The sequence below is a fragment of the Ochotona curzoniae genome, unplaced genomic scaffold (assembly GCF_017591425.1).
Source record: "Ochotona curzoniae isolate NIBS_2020 unplaced genomic scaffold, NIBS_Ocur_1.0 contig_3622, whole genome shotgun sequence".
Classification (NCBI taxonomy): domain Eukaryota; kingdom Metazoa; phylum Chordata; class Mammalia; order Lagomorpha; family Ochotonidae; genus Ochotona; species Ochotona curzoniae.
Window position 1 is genome coordinate 12555413 of NW_024465926.1, and position 20578 is coordinate 12575990.

The following is a 20578-nucleotide window of genomic DNA, read 5'->3' on the forward strand; positions in this document are numbered from 1 at the left end:
ATTCAAGTCCCATCTGTTGCACTTCCTGATGCAGCTCCCTACTTACGACTTGGGAAAGCAGAAGAGGGAAGATCAAGTCCTTGGGTCCCTGCAGCTGTGCTGAAGACCTGGAAGGAGCTCCTGGCTCCTAGATTCAAAATGGCTCAGCTCCAGCTGTTTAGGGAATGAACCAGTAAATGAAAGATCTGCCTCTCTGTCTTACCCAATCTCTCTTTGTAACTCTGAATTTCAAGTTAATTAATTAATTAGTTAATTAACTAATATGCAGGGTCTGGCACAATGGCCTAGTAACTAAATCTTCACCTTGTATATGCCAAGATTCCATATGGGCACTGGTTCCTATCCTGGTTGCTGCACTTCCCATTCAGCCCCTGCTATAGCCTGGGAAAGTGGTAGAGGACAGTCCAAAGCCTTGGGACCCCACTGGAGCACCAGGAAGAAGTTCCTGGTTCCTGGCTTCAGACAGGCTCAGCTCCAGCCTTTGTGCCCACTTGGGGAATGAACAGCAGACAGAAGATCTTTCTATCTTGCCTTTTCTCTGTAAATCTGCCTTTCCAGTAATAAATAAATCTTTAAGTGAGAAATGTGTGTATTTATACAAATCTCAAAAATCAAGCAAAATAAAACGATATTTTCCTAATCAAGAGTTGGGACCTCTGGGCCCGGCGCGGTGGCGCAAGTGGTTAAAGGTCCTCGCCTTGCACGCCCGGGATCCCATATGGGCGCCGGTTCTAATCCCGGCAGCCCCGCTTCCCATCCAGCTCCCTGCCTGTGGCCTGGGAAAGCATTCGAGGACGGCCCAAAGCTTTGGGACCCTGCACCCACGTGGGAGACCCGGAAGAGGCTCCTGGCTTCGGATCGGCATAGTATCGGCCCGTTGCGCTCACTTGGGGAGTGAATCATCGGACGGAAGATCTTCCTCTCTGTCTCTCCTCTCTGTACATCCGCCTTTCCAATGAAAAAATAATAAAAATAAATCAAAAAAAAAAAAAGAGTTGGGACCTCTGGGATGAGAAAGGAAGTACTGATTGTTCCACAGTGCTATCATATTATATGGTTAAGCACATGTGTTCAAGGACTAATGGAACAACTTACAGCTAAATTTCAGAAATATACAAGGATAAATTGCAGAAATCACACACACTATGACACTACTTTATTTTTATTTATTTATTTGAAAGGCAGAGTTAAGAGATAGAGAAAAACAGAGATCTTTGGTCTACTCCCCAAATGTTTGCAACGGCCAGAGTTTGGACCAAGCCAAAGCCATGAGCCAGGAACTTTTCTGGGGCTCTCATGTGGACGCAGGAACCTAAGCACTTGGGTCACCTTCCACTGCTTTCCCAGGCGTACTAGGAGGGAGCTGGATTGAGAGGAGCAGTCAGGACTCAAACTGGACCCCATATGGGATGCCAGCACTGTAGGCGGCAGCTTTACTTACTATGCTACAGTGCCTGTTCCAACACGATACTATAAATAGTAAAGCATCACTATCCTTGTCCATATGGCTCCATGATCTTCAACAATGGTGCCAAGATCACCCACTGGGAAAGGACAGTCTCTTCAACAAATAGTTACATGAAAACTGGATACCAACACATGAGAGGATGGAGGTGGATTTCTGTCTTATGTTAACCCCAATCTCAAAACGTAAACTCCAAGAAGAAAATACAAGGGGTACGATGATGATTTGGAATTTGGTAATGATTTTGAATATGACACCAAAATAAACAACGGAAGAAAAAACAAAAATCGGTCAAACTTAAAATCCTTCGTGAATTGAAGAGCACAATCAGGGGCAGGTGTTGTAGTCCAGCAGTCTAAACCACAGCTTGTGACATGCACATTGGAAGGCCTGTTGGAGTCTTGGCTACTTTGTACCTCAGTTTCCTGCTGCACCTGGGAGGCAAAAGATGGTGGCCCAAGTACTTAAGTTCCTGCCAACCACAGAGGAGAATCAGATAGAATCCTGGATCCTGACTTTGGCCTGGCCAAAAGTTTCTGCAGTTATTTAAGGAGTGAACTAGAAGATATAAGATCTCTGTCTCTTTATCCATTCCTCTCTCACTCACTTCCACTCTTCTTCCCTTTCTACCTATTAATCTGCCTTTCAAACAAATGAATCTTGTAAAACAAAGGGTTGGCATCATAATCAGTGGGCAGAGCCACTGCCTAAGATGCCAATATCTCATATGAGTGCTGGCTCAAATTCCAATTGCTCAACTTCCATCCCAGTTCCCTGAGGCTCTGGGGAAAACAGGGGGAACAGGTCCAAGCATTTAGGGCCCTGCCACACATATGGGAGATGTGGAAGAAGCTCCTGACTTCAGCCTGATTGTTGCAACCATCTGAAGAGCAAAGCAGCAAATAAAAGCGATCTCATGGGCCAAGAGAAGTCGCATAGTAGCTAAAGCTAAAACAAGTTGCGGTCCATAAGTACTGATAAATGAGTTCTTTGCTTAAAAGAACACACAGCAGTAAACCATAATATTGGATTAGGAAATGGTTTCTTCAAAACACCAAAATACAAATGATAAAAGGAAAAAAAATATATATATATAAACTGGCCTTCATCAAAACAAAAACTTTAGGATTTCAACCAAGTTTACCAATAAAGTAAACGGGAGAAAAGACAAAGCTAACAAGACACTTATAACCAAAATACATAAAACATTCTTGAAACTTAACAGAAAAACAACTTAATTATTTAAAGAGGCTTGGAATGTGAACAATTTTTTTTAAAAGATGTGCAAGTGGTAAATAAAAAGATATTTGATTTCATTATTCATAACAGAAATGTAAATCAAAACCATAGCAGGTCTACTTCATACGCACTAGACTGGCTATTGTCAAAAATTCAGACAACCGCAAGGTTTAGGAGGATGTGGAGAAACCAGATTCCTTACACTGCTGATAAAAACATAAAATGATACACTGGCTATGGAAACCTCTGGCAGTTCCACAAGTAGTTAATCCGAGTTAGCATATAACCCCGAAATTCCACAACTAGGTATATGTGCACCCAAAAGCAATAAAAACACTTACACATAAAAACTTTTCTGTGAATGTTCATCAAAGCATTATTCACAACAGCCAAAAAGCATACATATGGGTGTGTGCGTACATATATCTACGGAGATAGACAGACTGTGATTCAGGGCATAGGAGACTCAACAGTCAGCTCTTCTTCTAGGACGGGAGAAGACAAAAAGAAGGTGCGAAAGACAAGTTGAAATAAACTTTTGGAAAGTGCTTTCCACACTCCTACTCCGACCAAACCTCCTGACATGTGACAAACTGTGTGAGGGAGTCAGTGAGACAAAAGGAAAGAGGCAGGATGTTTTGTGTTGCGGTGCATCTTCCTGGTTTTGCCCAGAAGCACACTTAAATAATCAAAGATAGTATTTTGAATATTTTTACCATAACAAGAAATGCTTAAGATGTACATACATATCAAGACTTCATAAGACACATTACAAATATGAACAATTTTATGTCACTTTTGAAAGTTAAGATTCAGTAACAATAGTAGATTATTTCTAGTTGGACAGCATTGTTCCCATCCTAACTATAAACTTGGGAGTGTCAGGAAATGCCAACCTCCTCCCATCTGGCATCACCAGCCAACAGGTTCTGACAGACCAGACTTTTCAGAAGCTTAAAGCACATAACAAAAAAAAAGCAATTTAGAGGAGATGCAAAAACCAGATTAGTTAATAGACACAGATATGCTCTTGTGATAGTAAAAATCCATACGAATTTTCTAGCTACTGAATTACAAATATAAGCCAAGAGTGGAATAAGCAAAAACTCCCTGGAAGCCATAAGCAACTCTAACTTTAGTCACTTGGACTTGGCATAACTTAAACTTATAAAACACATATCGGGCCCGGCGCGGTGGCGCAAGTGGCTAAGTCCTCGCCTAGCACGCCCGGGATCCCATATGGGCGCCGGTTCTAATCCCGGCAGCCCCGCTTCCCTTCCAGCTCCCTGCCTGTGGCCTGGGAAAGCAGTCGAGGACGGCCCAAAGCTTTGGGACCCTGCACCCGCGCGGGAGACCCGGAAGAGGCTCCTGGCTTCGGATCGGCATAGTATCGGCCCGTTGCGCTCACTTGGGGAGTGAATCATCGGACGGAAGATCTTCCTCTCTGTCTCTCCTCTCTGTATACCCGCCTTTCCAATGAAAAAATAATAAAAATAAATCTTTAAAACACATATCAACAATTATTAGCAGAACAGAAAATTGGAAAATAAAAAAAGAGAAAGAAAAAAGGAAAAGAGAAAAGAAGAAAAAGATTTTAAAAAAGGGAACACAGAAGGGAGGGGAAAAAAGAAAGTTGGGCATCATGGTATAGTAAGCTAATTAAGCTTCCAACTGCAGTGCCAGCATCCCATAAGGACGTCAGTTCCAGTCCTGGTTGCTCCACATCCTATGCGACTCCCTGCTTATGGCCTGGAAAAGCAGAAGATGGCTCGAGGCCTTGGGTCCCTACACCCATGTAGGACACCTCGAAGAAGCTCCTGGCTCCAGATTAACTCATCTAAGTCTGTTGTGGCCATTTGGGGAGTGAACCAGCAGATGGAAGATCTATCTGTTTTTCATTCTCTCTGTAAATCTGATCTGCCTTCCCAATAAAAATAAATAAATCCTAAAAAAAAAAAAAAAGCACAAGCATAAAATTTGCCATCTGCTATGTAAATCTATTCCAAAGATCTGGCACTGAAACTGCATGGCAAATGTGATAGTATTAAATGTGAATGGATTCTTACATAAGAATGTGACTGAGGTTCTTACACAAGAGGCTTCAAACAGCACTGGGCACTTGCCCTCCTTCCACCAGGTGAAGCCACAGTTCTTCCTCCCCTGCGGAAGTGTCCACAACAAGGCTCAAGCCTAAAAGCAGAGAGCAGCCCTGACCAGTCAACCAAACACGCTAGAGCCTTAATCTTGGACTATCCAGCTTCCAAAACTGAGAGAAAACAAATGTCTGCTCTTTATATAAATTATCCAGACTTGGGTAATCTGCTAGCTGCACAAATGAATGAGATACCATCTTAATCACTTTAAAGGATAAAGGTCGAGGCCCACATTGCAGTCCTGTGGGTTGGACTGCTGCCTAAATACTGGCATCCCCTACGAGCACAAGCCCAGGTTGCACCACTTCAAACCAGTTCCCTGGTAAAGTGCCTTGGAAAGCAGGAGAGAATGGTCCAAGTGCTTTGGGCCCCTGACTGGATACAGTCCTAGGCTCCAGGCTTTGGTCTGACTCAACTCCAGCCCACTGTACTTGTGTGTTGTACTGCATATGGACAGCCCAGAAACTCAAATGCAAAAGTATGATTTCTACTGAAAGTACATTGCCTTTGCACCACTGTGAGGCTGAAAAATTATAATTTGAAGCACAGCAAATTGGGGACTGTGTCTGAATATAAAATGAGAACTAAGTATTAACTAAATATAAAAAATGAAGCAGGAAATGAAACACAAAAGAAAAGCTATAATGCATATTTGAAAACAGCAAAACGATGCAGATCACTATCAATAATTTGACTATATTAAACTGGATTAAACTTTCCAATCAGAAATTGGCAAAAAGAATTGAAAACAATGTGATCCAACTACATATTGTCTACAACAGACTCATTTTAGGTCCAGAGTCACTAAAAGGTTGAAAATGGCACAATGGCTCAGGAGCTAAAGTCGTCATCTTGCAAGCGTCAGGATCCCATACGTAAACTGGTTTGTGTCCCGGTTGTTCCATTTCCCTTCCAGCTCTCTTCTTGTGGCCTGGGAAAGCAGTTGAGGATGGCCCAAGGCCTGAGGACACTGAACCTGCATTGGAGATCCAGAAGAAACCCCTGGCTCTTGGTTTCAGTTGGCTCAGCTCCAGCTGTTGCAGCCACTTGGGGAGTGAACCAGAGGATTGAAGATCTTTCTCTCTGTATCTCCTGACAGGAGATAAATCTGACTTTCCAATAAAAATAAATAAATCTAAAATGTGTTACTTAAGTTGCAGTTATCTGAAAATTTAACTCTAACAAAAATTACAATTACCTAAAGATAAGAATAACAGAGGGGCCAGCACTGTGGTACAGTTTGTTAAGCCACTGCCTGTACCACCAGCATCAGCATCGCATAGCAACACCACCTCCAAGTCCCAGATGCTCCCGCTTCCTGCTTGCTATTGGACCCAGGAAAGCAGCAGGTGGTCCAAGTGCTTGTGCTCCTACACCCAAATGGAGGATCCAGAAGGTCAGGCAGGTTTGAGTGAGAACAGCCCAACCCAAGACTACCGCAGCCATTTCATGAATGAACCAATCAATGGAAGATTTCAGTCACTGTGTCTCTCTCTAAATCTTTTCTTTTTTTAAGAGTTATTTTAATTGCAAAGTCAGAGAGGAGCCTAGACATAGAGGAAGATCTTCTGTCCCCATGTGACCACATGCGACCACAACGATTTGTGCTGCGCCACTGAGAAGTCAGGAGCTCTTAGGGATCTCCCACATGGGTGCAGGGTCCCAAGGCTTTGAGCTGTCCTCTACTGCTTTCCCAGGCCACAAGCAAAGTTGGATGGGAAGTGGAACTGCCAGGATTAAAACTGGTGCCCGGATGGGATTCTGGTGTGTTCAAAGTGAGGACCATTGCATCCTCTAAGTCTTCCAAATAAAAAAAAAAAAAGGGAGGCATTGCTGCCATAGTTTCATAGGCTAAGCCTCTGCTGCTCCACTTCCCATCCAGCTCCCTGTTAAAGGGCTGGGAAAGTAGCAGAGAATTGACCAAGAAGTTCTTGGCTCCTGGTTTCGGATTGGCTCAGCTCTGACCACTGCAACCATTTGGGTAGTGAACCCCCAGATGGGAGATCTTTCTCCAACTCTCTTTCAAGAAAAATAAGTAATTCTTTAAAAAAAAATTTTTTTGGCTACAATAATTCCTCAAGTGACAATTTTTTTTAAAATGTGTAATGAAACATTATTAATCTTTCAAAAAAATTTTTTGAGAAAGCTGTTTACATTTAGATTCAACAAAGAAAAATGGGTGCCAACTTGTGCAGAGCATGAAACTCCCATTTTTGGACCATATGATTGATTATGCTCCACCGGGAACAAGAGATTGTGTAATAACACAATCACTCATCAGCAAGCCAGATGAAAGCCTTGAGACCTACCCAAGGATCTTATTACTCAACATTTGCCCTACAGGTGGCCTCTGCCATTTAAAGCTCTAAATTAACACACTTCTAAACTTGTAATGTAATCCCCAAAACAAAAGGATTTTATTCACTTTGTTCCCAGCAAAGTCACTGACGACAAAGTTAAAAGCTCATACCTCAATTTCAATATACATAAGTATGTGCAAGCAATGCTAATAAATTGGAAAATACTCAGGTTCACATTTTTAATACTAGAATGTACTGTTTCCCAAAGTTGACAGGAACAAATTTAACTGCAGGGTCACCATTACCTAACGCATAACAGCTAGATTCTTAGAAAAACTGTAGAGAAGACGAATGGTAAATACGTGGGGATTCCTTTCCTGCTTGACATTTTGAACACTTGGGAAAAGTCTGTTCATATTTAGAACTTGTAGCAGTGGGAGCAACAGATACACAACTGTACACTTTATATCCCTTAATTTTAAATGTCGCCTTTAGCATCAGGAACAATTTTTAAAACCGTGGTTCAACTCCACTGACCTACTGGTTGATTTCCTGTGCTTAAATAATTATCTGAGATTTTCCTCCTGCTGCTGACAGTAGAACAGTATCTACAAAACCTATATCCAGAACTCAAGGCACTTTCACTGCAAGAAAAAAACATGTAAATGACTTTCTCCATTATTTTCATGAAAGGTTTTAAGAATTACAGCCAAATTACTATTTCAGTTATTTGATAAGTGTTCTGGATTTTGACAACACATTAAACAAACAAACAAAAGAAAGTTCAGGTGATTTAAGTAGGTGAACAGGTCCTACCCCTTACCTAACGAGTCAAAACATCATCCTGGGATAATTCTTATACATCCGTGAATATCTTTGCTAGATAATTGTATCATGAATATTTGTTTCCAGTCTGTGGCTTGTCTTTTTATTTTCTTATTAAAGTTTTTTTTAAAATATTATTATTTTTATTGCAAAGGCAGCTTACAGAGAGAAGCAGAGAAAGAGAAGATCTTCCATCTGCTGATTCACTCAAGTGGCCACAACAGCCAGAGCCAAGCTGATCCGAAGCCAGGGGCTTCTTCTGGGTCTCCCACATGGCTGCAGGATCTCAAGGCTTTGGGCTGTCCTTGACTGCTTTCCCAGACTACACGTAGGGAGTCAGAAGTGGAGCAGCCTGGACACGAACTGGCACCCCTGTGGGATTCCAGCACATGCAATGTAAGGACTTTAGGGAGCCAGGCCCCAAAACTAACTTTTAAAAGACTTATTATTTATTTTTATTGGAAAGACAAATTTACAGAGAGAACAAAGAGATCTATCTACTGGTTCACTCCCCAAAGACAAACAATGGCCCGAGGTAAGGCGATCCAAAGCTAGAAGCCAGGAGTTTCTTCTGGGTCTCCCTTATAGCTTCAGAGGCCCAAGAATTTGAACCATGCTCTCTGCTGGTTTCCCATTTCAAACATAAGCAGAGTTGGATCAGAAGTGGAGCAACTGGGATCTGAATCAGCACCCACATGGAATGCTGTCATTAGCGGGCAGAGGATTAGTATGTTCAGCCACTGTGATGGTTCAAATAATTTTTTAATGTGAAAAATGACAAATGTTGGAGACAATATGGAGAAACTGGAACCCTGTTACACTGAGGTGAAAATGTAAAAAGGAATTGTCTACTGTGGAAAACACTTTGGCGCTTTACGAGGCAGGACACAAACACAGCGTTACCACATGACCCAGCAACTCCCCTCCTAGACATATCTAAATGATTCAAATATCTGTCGACCAAGATGTCTGTCCACACCTGCCCAGACAGCTGGTGCCCAGCAGTAGATGAACACTGCCAAGGGTAGGATACACATATACGGTCTTACTCAGCTTCAAAACTCAACTCAACCCAATTCTGATTCATAGTACAACATGAATTAATCTTGAAGGTGTCACACTAAGCAAAGTAAATTAGAATTCAATGGACAAATACTGGGTGACAATTTATACTAGGTATCTAGAGTAGCCAAGTCCACACAATCATAAAGGAGAACATTAACTAAGAGAGGCTGAGAGGAAGAAGAAATGGACAGAGTTCTAGTAGGAGATAATGAAAAAGTTCTAGAAATGGATGAAGTACAGTTGCTAACAATGTGGATATACTTAATGACACAGAACAGAATATGTATAAATGGTTAAAATACTCTTATTTTTCATGTATTTTGTGAAAATTTTAAAAAACACATATACTAGGTGAAAGAATTTAGAAATAAAAGGACCAGCATATGATTTCTTTTACATAAAGTATTAAAAACAGGCAAAATGGACCTGGCTCAATAGCCTAGTGGCTAAATCCTCACCTTGCATCATGCTAGGATCCCATATGGACACCAATTCATCCCATATGGACTCCACTTCCCTTCTAGCTCCCTGTTTGTGGCCTGGGAAAGCAGTGGGAGAATAGCCCAAAGCCTTGGGACCTGCACCCACGTGGGAGACCCGGAGGAAACTCCTGGCGCCAGGCTCGAGGTCAGCTCAAGTCTGGCCATTGTGCAACCACTTGGGGTGAACCAGTGGATGGAAGATTTTTCTCCCTTCAATTGTAAATCTGCCTTCCAAGAAAAATAAATAAATTAAAAAAAAAAAAAGAAAAAAAAACAGAAAGTACACTAAGAGTTACCGGGAATTTGGAATGAGGAATGTGGAGTTATTTCTTCATGGCTCAGTTTTTCTGGGGTGATGACGCAGATAATGAAGACATTTGCAACAAATTAGGAACTTAAGTGAAGTCACTGAATTGTACAGTTAAAAGGAAAAAATATGGTGGAAAAAAATATGCAACACCTCAGTGACTAATTCCTTGCCTTAGAAGTGCCAGGATCCCATATGGGCACTAGTTTGTATCCCAGCTGTTCCACTTCCCATTCAGCTCCCTGCTTGTGGCCTGGGAAAGCAGTAGAGGACAGTCCAAAGCCTTGGGATCCTGCACCCATGCAGGAGACCTAGAAGCAGCTCCTGGCTCCTGGTTTTGGATTAGATCAGCTCAGCTCTGGCCACTATGGCTACATGGAGAGTGAATCATTGGACCGAAGTCTTCTCTCCTCTCTGTAAATCTGACTTTTCAGTAAATAAATAAATAAATAAATAAATAAATCTTTTTTTAAAAAAAGGATAAAACAGGCAAACTATATAATTAATTTATGTCTATATATACGTATATATATATAATACAAATCCACCATAAAAATAACAAAAAGCTAGGTTATTTACCAACATTTAATACAAGCCATCCATCTGCCTTTGTTTGCATCATGGGTAAACAACACAAGTGAGATAGGACAATGTGGAGATTATCCTTAGTAGTCTACATCAGTAGCCCAAACTATTAAAATCTACCATAGAAACAAAATTTCTCCCGTTCTTCTATTAAAAAATAGTCTTGGGGCCAGAGTTGTGACATAGTAAGTTAAGCCTACATCTGTGATGCTAGCACCCTATAAGTGATCTAGTTTGAGACCAGCCTATTCTACTTTCCGATCCATCTGCCTGCTAACATGCCTAGGAAAGCAGCACAAAGTGCAACAAGTGTCTGGGCCCCTGAACCCATGTGGGATGTCTAGAATAGGCTTTGGCCTTTCCCAATCCTAGGCCATTTGGGAAATAAACCAGCAGATGGAAGCTTGCTTGCTGTCTCTATTTCTCCTCTCTCTGTAACTCTGCTTTTCAAATAAATGAAAAATAAATTTTAAGACTTTGTTTATTTTTATTGGAAAGTCAGATTTACAGAGAGATAAAAACAGAAAGAAAGATCTTCCAAATGCTGGTTCACTCCCCAAGTGGCCACAACAGCCGGAGCTGAGCTGATCTGAAGCCAGCAGCCAGGAGCTTCTTTCGGATCTCCCATATGGTAAAGGGTCCCAAGGCTTTGGGCTGTCCTCTACTGCTTCCCCAGGCCACAAGCAGGGAGCTGAATGGGAAATGGAGCAACCTGAATACAAAATGGTGCCCATTTGGGATTCTGGCATGTGCAAGGTGAGGACTTTAGCAACTAGGCTACTGTGCCAGGCCCTAAAAAATAAAGCTTAAAAAAATTAATATTGCCTGGATAACTTCTGTGTTTTAATACTAAGGGACCATGTCTGCTCTTATACTGTATCAACAGTTATACAATATTACAAATAAAAAAATTCAAATTAACTACATCCTAACCAAGATTATAAACTCCCAGAGGAGATCAAACAATGACTATGATTACGCATTTCTATTTCAGTCAAGCACTAACAATCCAAGCACTTCACAGCTATAAAGGATATTTCATAACATTCTCTTGTGAAGAATCTTAGATAGCTCAACTATCCAAAGAACATGTTGTAAGGAAGAGGTGAAGCCTTTCAAGTTTTCCTTAGATTCACTTGCTTTACTAAGTGCTTCTGGGAAAACCAGTAGATGTATGCTTGGCTGAAGGAAACCAAGAAGACAAAGTAATACTGGAAAGTAATACTTCCAGGTCACTAGTTCTATGGGAAAAACAGAAACTGATGAACAGAAATGAGAATGTGATGAATGACAAATAGTTACATAATAAAAATATAAGGGGAAAAAATACACATCCTTTATGAGTGGAAATACCATGCTGACGTAATTATAAAAATAACAAGAGATATGCTAGAGATCACCTGACTAGGAAAATGAAATCTAGAAACATTAACATTCAGGAAATTGTGAAATTAGGCTGGGTGATTAAAAAGAGGAACCTCTAGCCAAACATGTTACCTCATTAAAACAAAATGTGGTGGGCCTGGGCCTCACCCGCTGCCATCATTGCATGATGGATGGGATTGGGGAGGGGGTGACCTTTGGGTCAGGGGGGTTAAAACTTCCTGCAGCCTGTTGGCTGCTGGTGGGTGCTAGGCCAGAATCGTCTTCATGCTCAGAGCCCCAATTCTAGCCACCATGTACACACAGTGAGCCGTCCTCTGGCAACGAGCTCTGGGGTTTGGAAGCTTTGAATTGCTGCTTAGATAGCTTCATGTTGAGCCCACTGTGCTTCTGGGATGTGAATCAATCCTAAAGACTCCCAAAAACACAGTAACTTTTTTCCTTTGAAGGTAAGTGAGGTTAATGAGACCTGGTAGGTTGGAGGAGAGGGACCAGATGATCTTTATGGATAAGATTGATATACCAACCTGCTTTGAATCCTATGTAGAACTTATAATCACTGAACAATGCTGACCACCGAACACCAGTCCATGCAAAAGCTAAGGCTCAGGGCTTGTTTAGCAAGATCATATCCTATTACCTGACATGATGATAGATCAAGAGACGGGTCACATTAGGCAGAGCCATCACATTAACTAGCACACGAGAGAACCATATCCGGAAGTAGATTCTGTGGGGGATGTGTGGGCGAAACCCTGTGAAAATACTAGCCCCACTGGTTAGCTCCAGAGTTGGGGTGGTGATGGACTAAGTTAGGTGTGACCAAGGAGACTGCCATCACTCCCATGGAAAGGAACCCACAACAGTCTGGACTGATCAAAGCAGAGGCACCTGAATGTGCATCCTGAATAGGGTATGGGGTGGGCCAGGCTGCAACGTTCACCAGCTCATACAAGGCCAAATGGAAGGCCAGAAGACTATGCCAGACACTGGCCTTAAACCAACTGGCATGTATGAGAACTGGGTCTGGGAGTGGGTCAAGTGGAGGAACTTGGGAAACTCCCCTGGATGGTCATACCTTCTGCTGGTGAACACATGGTCCGGACCTGCTGGTCGGACAAGCTGGGCAAAGTAACTCCAATGGCTGGCTAAAATAAAATGTGGAGATTAAAGTTCTGGACAAGATGAAAATTAGTTGCTAAAAAATAGCTTGTCAGGACAGAAAAAGCTAAAAGACCTGGGTGGTAAACAGGTGAACAGAACAAAGAAAGTGATCGGGTCCACAGCAGGCATTTACACTAAGATGAGAATGAGCCTGGTAAGACCGGGTAAAACAGAGGAGATGCAAATTGGCTGATTATCAGAAAAGGTGCAGTCTTGGCAGTCAGCACTGCCCAAGGTCTGAAGTCCAAGTCTGCAGATCCAAGTGCAATCTGATACCCCTTATCACTACTAGATTAGATCCCACTATTAGATTCTCATAACTCTCTCCATGTCGTCATGCTATTTTTTATTTAATTTTATTTTTTACAGCTTACCCGTCTGAGGGACCAATGTTATAGCACAGCAAGACAAGCCTCCACTTGTGAGGCCAGCATCCCAAATGGGTGCCAGTTCAAGACCTAGATGCTCCAGTTCTGTCCATCTCCCTGCTAATGTACCTGGGAAAGTGGAAGATGACTATGGTAATACCCTATGGTGTTTATTTATTCAGAACTGCAATTATTTATTTAGTGCCTTTCCTCCTCCACCAGACTATCAACTCCAAAGCAATAGAACTCAGCTGGCTTCCTTGCACTGCTTCAGAATACTACACGGTTCCCAGAACCTTGTGAGATCCAGGGAGGGCCCAGTGTGCTCTCAGGGGTGTGCAAATGCGTGAGCATACGTACACTCACACACAAAAAAAATAAGTAAGCAACAGATTTGCCCTCATTTAGGCAGTGCCTAGAGTTTAAGTTTTGCCTCATCTTATTTTTAAAAGTCTTCTGTTGGACTAACCACTTGGGACCATTCAAGAAAAGCCATCGTTCACTCTGCAGATATAATTTTATCGAATGGGTAGCAATCAAACTGTTCTTCATTTTGACCAAACTTTTGGAAAAAAAAAAAAAAGGGTAAGAACTATTACTGAAATTGTCAAGGTTTCAGAGGTACCAAAGAGTTGTACCAGAGTCTGTATGTATCCTTAGACCTTCAAGCACCTGCACTTAGCCCTCATATAGATGCTACAGCAATCAATTTTGTTAATAACAAAAATGACCACTAATTCTTACCAAGCTCTTTACACAGATACCATTAAGTATTGACACACACATTATTGAAAAGGCCATAACAGTAAGCACTTTAAGAAGTGTGTGTTTAGGGCCCAGCGTGGTGGCACAGTGGTTAAGGTCCTTGCCTTGCAAGCCCGGGATCCCATATGGGCGCCGGTTCTATCCCGCCAGCCCCGCTTCCCTTCCAGCTCCCTGCCTGTGGCCCGGGAAAGCAGTCGAGGACGGCCCAAAGCTTTGGGAACCTGCACCCATGTGGGAGACCCAGAAGAGGCTCCTGGCTTCGGACTGGCATAGTATCGGCCGTTGCGCTCACTTGGGGAGTGAATCATCACAAAACCAGCACAACCAAAAAAACAACACTTTCAGATTGGGGACAGTATGGTGGCTCAGTGAGCTGATCCTCTAGCAGCAAACACTGGCATCCCATATGAGTGCAGGTCTATGTCCTGGCTGCTCCGCTTCCACCCAGGGAACTGCTTATGGCCTGAGAAAGCAGTGGAGGATGGCCAAAGCCTTGGGACCCTGCACCTCTGTGGGAGACCTGGGAGAAGCTCCTGCTAGCTGGCTTCAAATTGGCCCACCTCCAGCCATTGTGGCCATTTGGGGAGCAAACCAGAGGACGGAGGATCTTTTTGTCTCTCTTTCTCTCTGTAAATCTGCCTCTCAAATAAAAATACATAAATCTTAAAACACACACACACTCTTCAGGTCAATAATAAGCAAACAGTAAAATAAAATAGATGGACAGGACTGAACAGACACCTCACAAAAAGACACAAAAGGCCAAAAACACTGAACATCATTAGTCATCACGAAAACTCAAGTTAAAACCACAAATTACAGACAACACACCCATGAAGACGGCTGTAAGATGACTGACACACTCTTGTCTATAAAGATACAGAGAAATTGGAAAACTCATGAATAACTAGTAGGAGTATAAAATTATGTCAACACTTTGGGGAAAAAGTCTGGAATTTCTCAAATAATTAAACAGACATATGACCCAGCAGTCTTACTACTACATATTTACCCAATAAGAATTAAAACATATGTCCACAAAAAGATTTGCACGTCAAAGTTCATAGCAGCTTTATCCTCAACAGTCAAAAATCAGAAAGAACCCCAAGGTCAACATGTGGTATAGTCACATAATAAAACAGAAAGCAAATAAAAAAAACAGATGCCTATAAAATACAGACAAGTTTCACCAATATACTAAACATAAAAAAGCTACACATAACAGTATGTATTCTTCTAATGTAAGGGAAATCAAATTATGGGGGGCGGGTAGCACTGTAGCATAACTGCATTAAACTGTAACCTCAAGCTTTAATGCCAATTGGTATCTCACCTGCTCCTCTTTCAATCCAGCTGCCTGCTAAATAATAAATGTTAAAACATAAAATAAAAGCAGGGGCAGGGCAGAGCAAGGAATTGCGAAAGGCTGACCAACAGAATCAGCAAGCAGAATTAGGAGTAACTTGTTCTACTGTACAACAGGTTGACTACAGAGGAAAATAACACACTATAAATTTATGGGGGAAAAAAAGAAAAACAACAACCAGAAGCTGGCCTTGTGGTGCAGCGAGCAAAACTTGTGCCTACAACACCAGCACCCCGTAAGAACACAGGTTTGCAATCCAGCTGCTGCGCTTCTGATTCAGCTCCCTGATAACGCACCTGGGGAATCAAGCCAAGATGGTCCAAGAGCTTGGGCACCAAACACCAGATGGAGTTTAAGGCTTCAGACCTGGCCTGACCCAGGCACAGCCACTGTAGTCATTTAGGGAGCGAAGCTACACACAGAACCTCTTCCTGTATCTCTTCCTTTCTTTGTAATTCTTTCAAAAAAAAAAAGAAAAAAGAAAAGAGAAAGGAAAAATAAAAGAAGAACTCTGAACATTCTCAACCATAAAGAAATATGTTTGAAGGAATGAGTAGGTTATCTTACTGGACACTATACAATATCTACATGTATCACATTGTACCCCATAAATGTATTCAACCTTTTTTTTTTGCAGATTATTTTATTGGAAAGTCAGATATATAGAGGAGGAAAGAGAGAGAAAGATCTTCCATCCCACATGGGTGCTCGGTCTCAGAGCTCTGGGACATCCCCTTCTGCCTTCCCAGACCACAAGCAGGGAGCTGGAAGAGAAGTGGAGAAGCTGGGATATGAACCGGCGCCCATATGGGATCCCAGTGCATGCAAGGCGAGGACTTGAGCCATTAGGCTATCACACTGGGTCTGATCTGTTCAACTTATTGTGCACCACCTAAAACTTTCTAATAAAATTCACTGGAGTAGGGCCAGGAGTGGTAGCCTAGGGGCTAAAGCCCTCACTTGAATGTGCCAGGATCCCATATGCACTCTGGTTCTAATCCCAGAGGCCTTGCTTCCCATCCAGCTCCCTGCCTGTGGCCTGAGAAAGCAGTCAAGGACAGTCCAAAGCCTTGGGACCCTGCCCCCGCGTGGGAGACCTGAAAGAGGCTCCTGGCTTCGGATCGGCATAGCTCCGGCCGTTGCACTCACTTGGGGAGTGAATCATCGGACGGAAGATCTTCCTCTCTGTCTCTCCTCTCTGTATATCCGCCTTTCCAATGAAAAAATAACAAAAATAAATCTTTAAAAAAAAAAAAGTACTAACCACTACCTAACATACACTAACATAGTCTATCACTTACTTACTTTGTCTGTCTCCTGTGGATTGTAATCTCCAAAAGAGCACCCATATTTATTCATGACTGTACTCAAGTTCCTAGAATAACAGCTGGCACAAAGTAAAGGCTTGATAAATATTTGATTAAATGAATGAATGAATGAATGACCTTGCAATAAACAAAACAGGGACAGAAACTACAGAAGAGATTACACAAGAACAGATTAAATACAGGCAAAGATCCGTAGCTGAAGTTTCTATGGAAACCTTGCAAATTTGGCTATTCCAGCACGTGGGGAAAACAGATTAGCAATCACTACGTCAGAGTAAAACAGCATTCTCCACATACCATTGAGTATTCCCTCCAAAATCACTATCTATTCTGAACCAATAAACAAGAAATGCCAGGACTTTCTGTGACACTGGCACCCAATACGGATACAGATTGATGTCCTGCCTGCTCCACTTTCAACTCAGCTCCCTGCTAGTTAGCCTGGGAAAGCAGCAGAAGACAGTCCAAGTCCTTGGGCCAAGTTCTGGGTGACTTAGAAGCTCTTGGCTCCCAACTTAGCTTGACCCAGCCTTGGCTGCTGTGGACAACTGGGGAGTGAGCCAGAGGATAGGCAGCCTGTCTGCCTGCCTTTGTCCCTCTCAGTCTGCCTTCAAACGAACGAATCTTTTTTAAAAATATATTTTTGGAAGAAATGAAGCCATAAATGAAAAATGTGACTGCCTATCTACTATGAACTATGCTCTATTTTTTTAAAGATTTATTTATTTTTATTACAAAGTCAGATATACAGAGAGGAGGAGAAATAGAGAGGAAGATCTTCCATCCGATGATTCACTCCCCAAGTGAGTGCAACTCCCCGGTGCATTCAATGCAAGGCCTTTAGCTGCTAGGCCACACTGCTGGGCCCTGAGCTATGCTCTAACATGAAACTTACTGTAGGGACCAGCAACATGGCTCAACTGACTAATTCTACACCTCCATGTGCTGGCATCCCCAATGTGTGCCAGTCTGTGTTCTGGTTATTCCGCTTCTAATCCAGATCCCTGGGGAAGCCATAGAGGATGACCCAGAGCCTTGGGACCATGCACCTGCGTGGGATACACGGAAAAAAATCCCAGCTCCCAGCTTCGGATTGGCTCAGCTCCAGCCATGACAGCAACTGAGGGAGTGAACCAGTGGACAGAAGATTTCTGTCTCTCCTTCTCTCCGTAAATCTGCTTTTCCAATAAAAATAAATTTTTAAAAGAGAGAGCAAAAAAGGAAGGAAGGGAGGGAGAAAGGGAGTGAGGGAGGAAAAAAGGAAGGAACTTACTTTAAGGAAAACACCATGCGACATAAATAAGACTAGAATTTCTCCTTTTACTTCAAAGGCAGAGTTGCAGACTGAGAGAGATGATTTATTATCCCAATGGCCAATAAGACTGGGACTTAAGTCAAAGCTGGGCATAGCACGGTGGCCTAGAGGCTGAAGTCCTCGCCTCACCCAGGATCCCATTATGGGTGTTGGTTCTCATCCCAGCAGCTCCGCTTCGCATCCAGCTCCCTGCTTGTGGCCTGGGAAATCAGTCAAGGACAGCCCAAAGCCTTAGAACCCTGCACCCACATGGGAGACACAGAAGAAGCTCCTGACTCCTGGCTCCTGGTTTCAGATCAGCTCAGCTTTGGCCGTGGCAAGCCACTTGGGGAGTGAACCACTGGAAGGAAGATCTTCCTCTCTGTCTCTCCTTTCTCTGTATATCTGACTTTCCAATGGTGGTTTAACTGGCTCAATGCCAGCCCCAAGACTAGAATATCGGAGTAATCCAATGCAGACAAGAGAAACTGAGTCAGACATGGCCAGCAGCATAATCTCGCTGAACTTTTCCTGTACCTCTGTTAAAATACTGATCACTACTATGAAAGTCAATCTTCACAATTTGTTTTAAGGATAAAGCAATAATGGAAAATAATGGGAAAGCATTTTCAAAAGCATTAAACATGCTACACCAAATGCAGTAAGTTACTCAATTTTGAGTTTAATATACTACCCTCTGGGAAAATTATTAAACTTACTGTTATTTTTTACTTGAAGTCTTAAAATTTTTTCTAAAATTTTTTCTAGAATGATGTAGAATTCTCCCCAGTTCCCAAATTAAAAGGAAAAAAAAACTTTTTTTTTTGCTTCAAAGAAAAACTATAATCAGTTTCTATTATGCAAGAGGTTTACAAGGAATTAAGTACAATATCTATTATTCAAAATAAAAGGATGCACATACACACAAAATCAAAGCCTCCAATTAATCTCAGTGGTTGCCTAGGGCTGGGGACAATGACTGAAAAGGAACACAATGGAAATTCTAAAGTGAAATACAACACAGCAGGCCTGATGATTTGGGTGACAGAACCTGAGGCAACGGCATTTTTAAATAAGAACGGCTCATTAACTTCCTGCCTCACATTAGAAACAGCAGCAGAAGCAGAATTGGGGGGGGGGGGTGAGACACACATCCCTCTCTCTCTCCCCCCTTTTCCTCAGGAAGATGTAAAACCAAAATGGAATTCCTTCATGGGCAAACTACAAAGAGCATTTCAGACCTAGGGCTCCAATTGGACATGGGCCATTCCTCAGCCCCTGTGTGCCTCAATCTCCCTTTCTGTAATATGGGAGCAAATGGCAGCCTTTGCTCATTTAGCCTGACTCACAGACAAGTGCTTCCCACAGAGGTAACACACGGCAGGACACAAAGTACCAGATTTGGGGTTAGCTGGCAAGGCGTGCAGAAGGAAGGTCCCCGTGGTAGGGTCCCCTCAGGGGTCACAGTCCCCGTGGTAGGGTCCCCTCAGGGGGTCTCGGTCCCTGTGGTAGGGTTCCCTCAGGGGGTCTCGGTCCCCGTGGTAGGGTCCCCTCAGGGGGTCACGGTCCCCGGGGTAGGGGTCCCCTCAGGGGGTCTCGGTCCCCGTGGTAGGGGTCCCCTCAGGGGGTCTCGGTCCCCGTGGTAGGGTCCCCTCAGGGGTCACAGTCCCCGTGGTAGGGTCCCCTCAGGGGGTCACGGTCCCCGTGGTAGGGGTCCCCTCAGGGGGTCTCGGTCCCTGTGGTAGGGGTCCCCTCAGTGGGTCTCGGTCCCCGTGGTAGGGTCCCCTCAGGGGGTCACGGTCCCTGTGGTAGAGTCCCTTCAAGAAATCATGGCCTGAGAGCCCTCTCGCCCTCAGCAGAAAGGCCTTCCTTCTTTCTACGAACGCCACACCCCTCACCCCTCCAGCTTCCCAAGGAGCCTCCGACCTCGTTGAGAAAACGGGTGATATCGTAGACTCGCCCGTGAATCACCAGCCACAGCTCCTTCGAGGAGTTACGCTTGGCAACCTCTTCCAGCCGGTAGTACGTGACGGAGGTCTCGCCTCCTTGCCCCTTCCCGTCGCTGCCACTGGCTTCCGCGGTCGCCATTGGGCTCGAAACCCCTTCGCCGTTATCCGGCTTCCGGGGTTAACTTCCTGGCGGCAGAGCCCGTGCTCAGCTCACCTCAGCTTCCGTAACCTGAGAGTCTGGAAGGATTTCTAGCAACAGCCAACCACTCTCCCTGTTCGTTCGTGGTGACTTTCTTTGGCACCAATGAAACGAGTGCTTCAGTTCTAAATCCCGCCTACTCGCTTCCAGCTCCTGGAGTGCGACAGCCTGGTTCTAGGTCCAGCTGACCAATCAGAGCCGTTCAACGGCTCCAACCTCGCCTATCAGATAGCGTGATTTGGGAACCGTGGCGTTAACAGATATTACTTCGGGAGAAGGTCCCCCATTGACCTGCAGCGCCCTACAAAAGGGGGTTGAGTCCCCAGGTTCCCTGCTTTCCT

General features: G+C 43.4%; 1 protein-coding gene across 1 annotated transcript in view; it reads right to left on the reverse strand.

Moving 5' to 3' along the window:
• The window catches only part of LOC121157956 (cytochrome b5 type B), a 38329-nt gene extending 17998 nt beyond the window's left edge, over positions 1–20331 (reverse strand). The window contains exon 1 of the mRNA XM_040982453.1: positions 20016–20331. Within this exon, the coding sequence (XP_040838387.1) occupies positions 20016–20177 (162 nt within the window). The 5' untranslated portion in view covers positions 20178–20331. The remainder of the gene's footprint in view (positions 1–20015) is intronic.
• Positions 20332–20578: the final 247 nt, after the last annotated feature.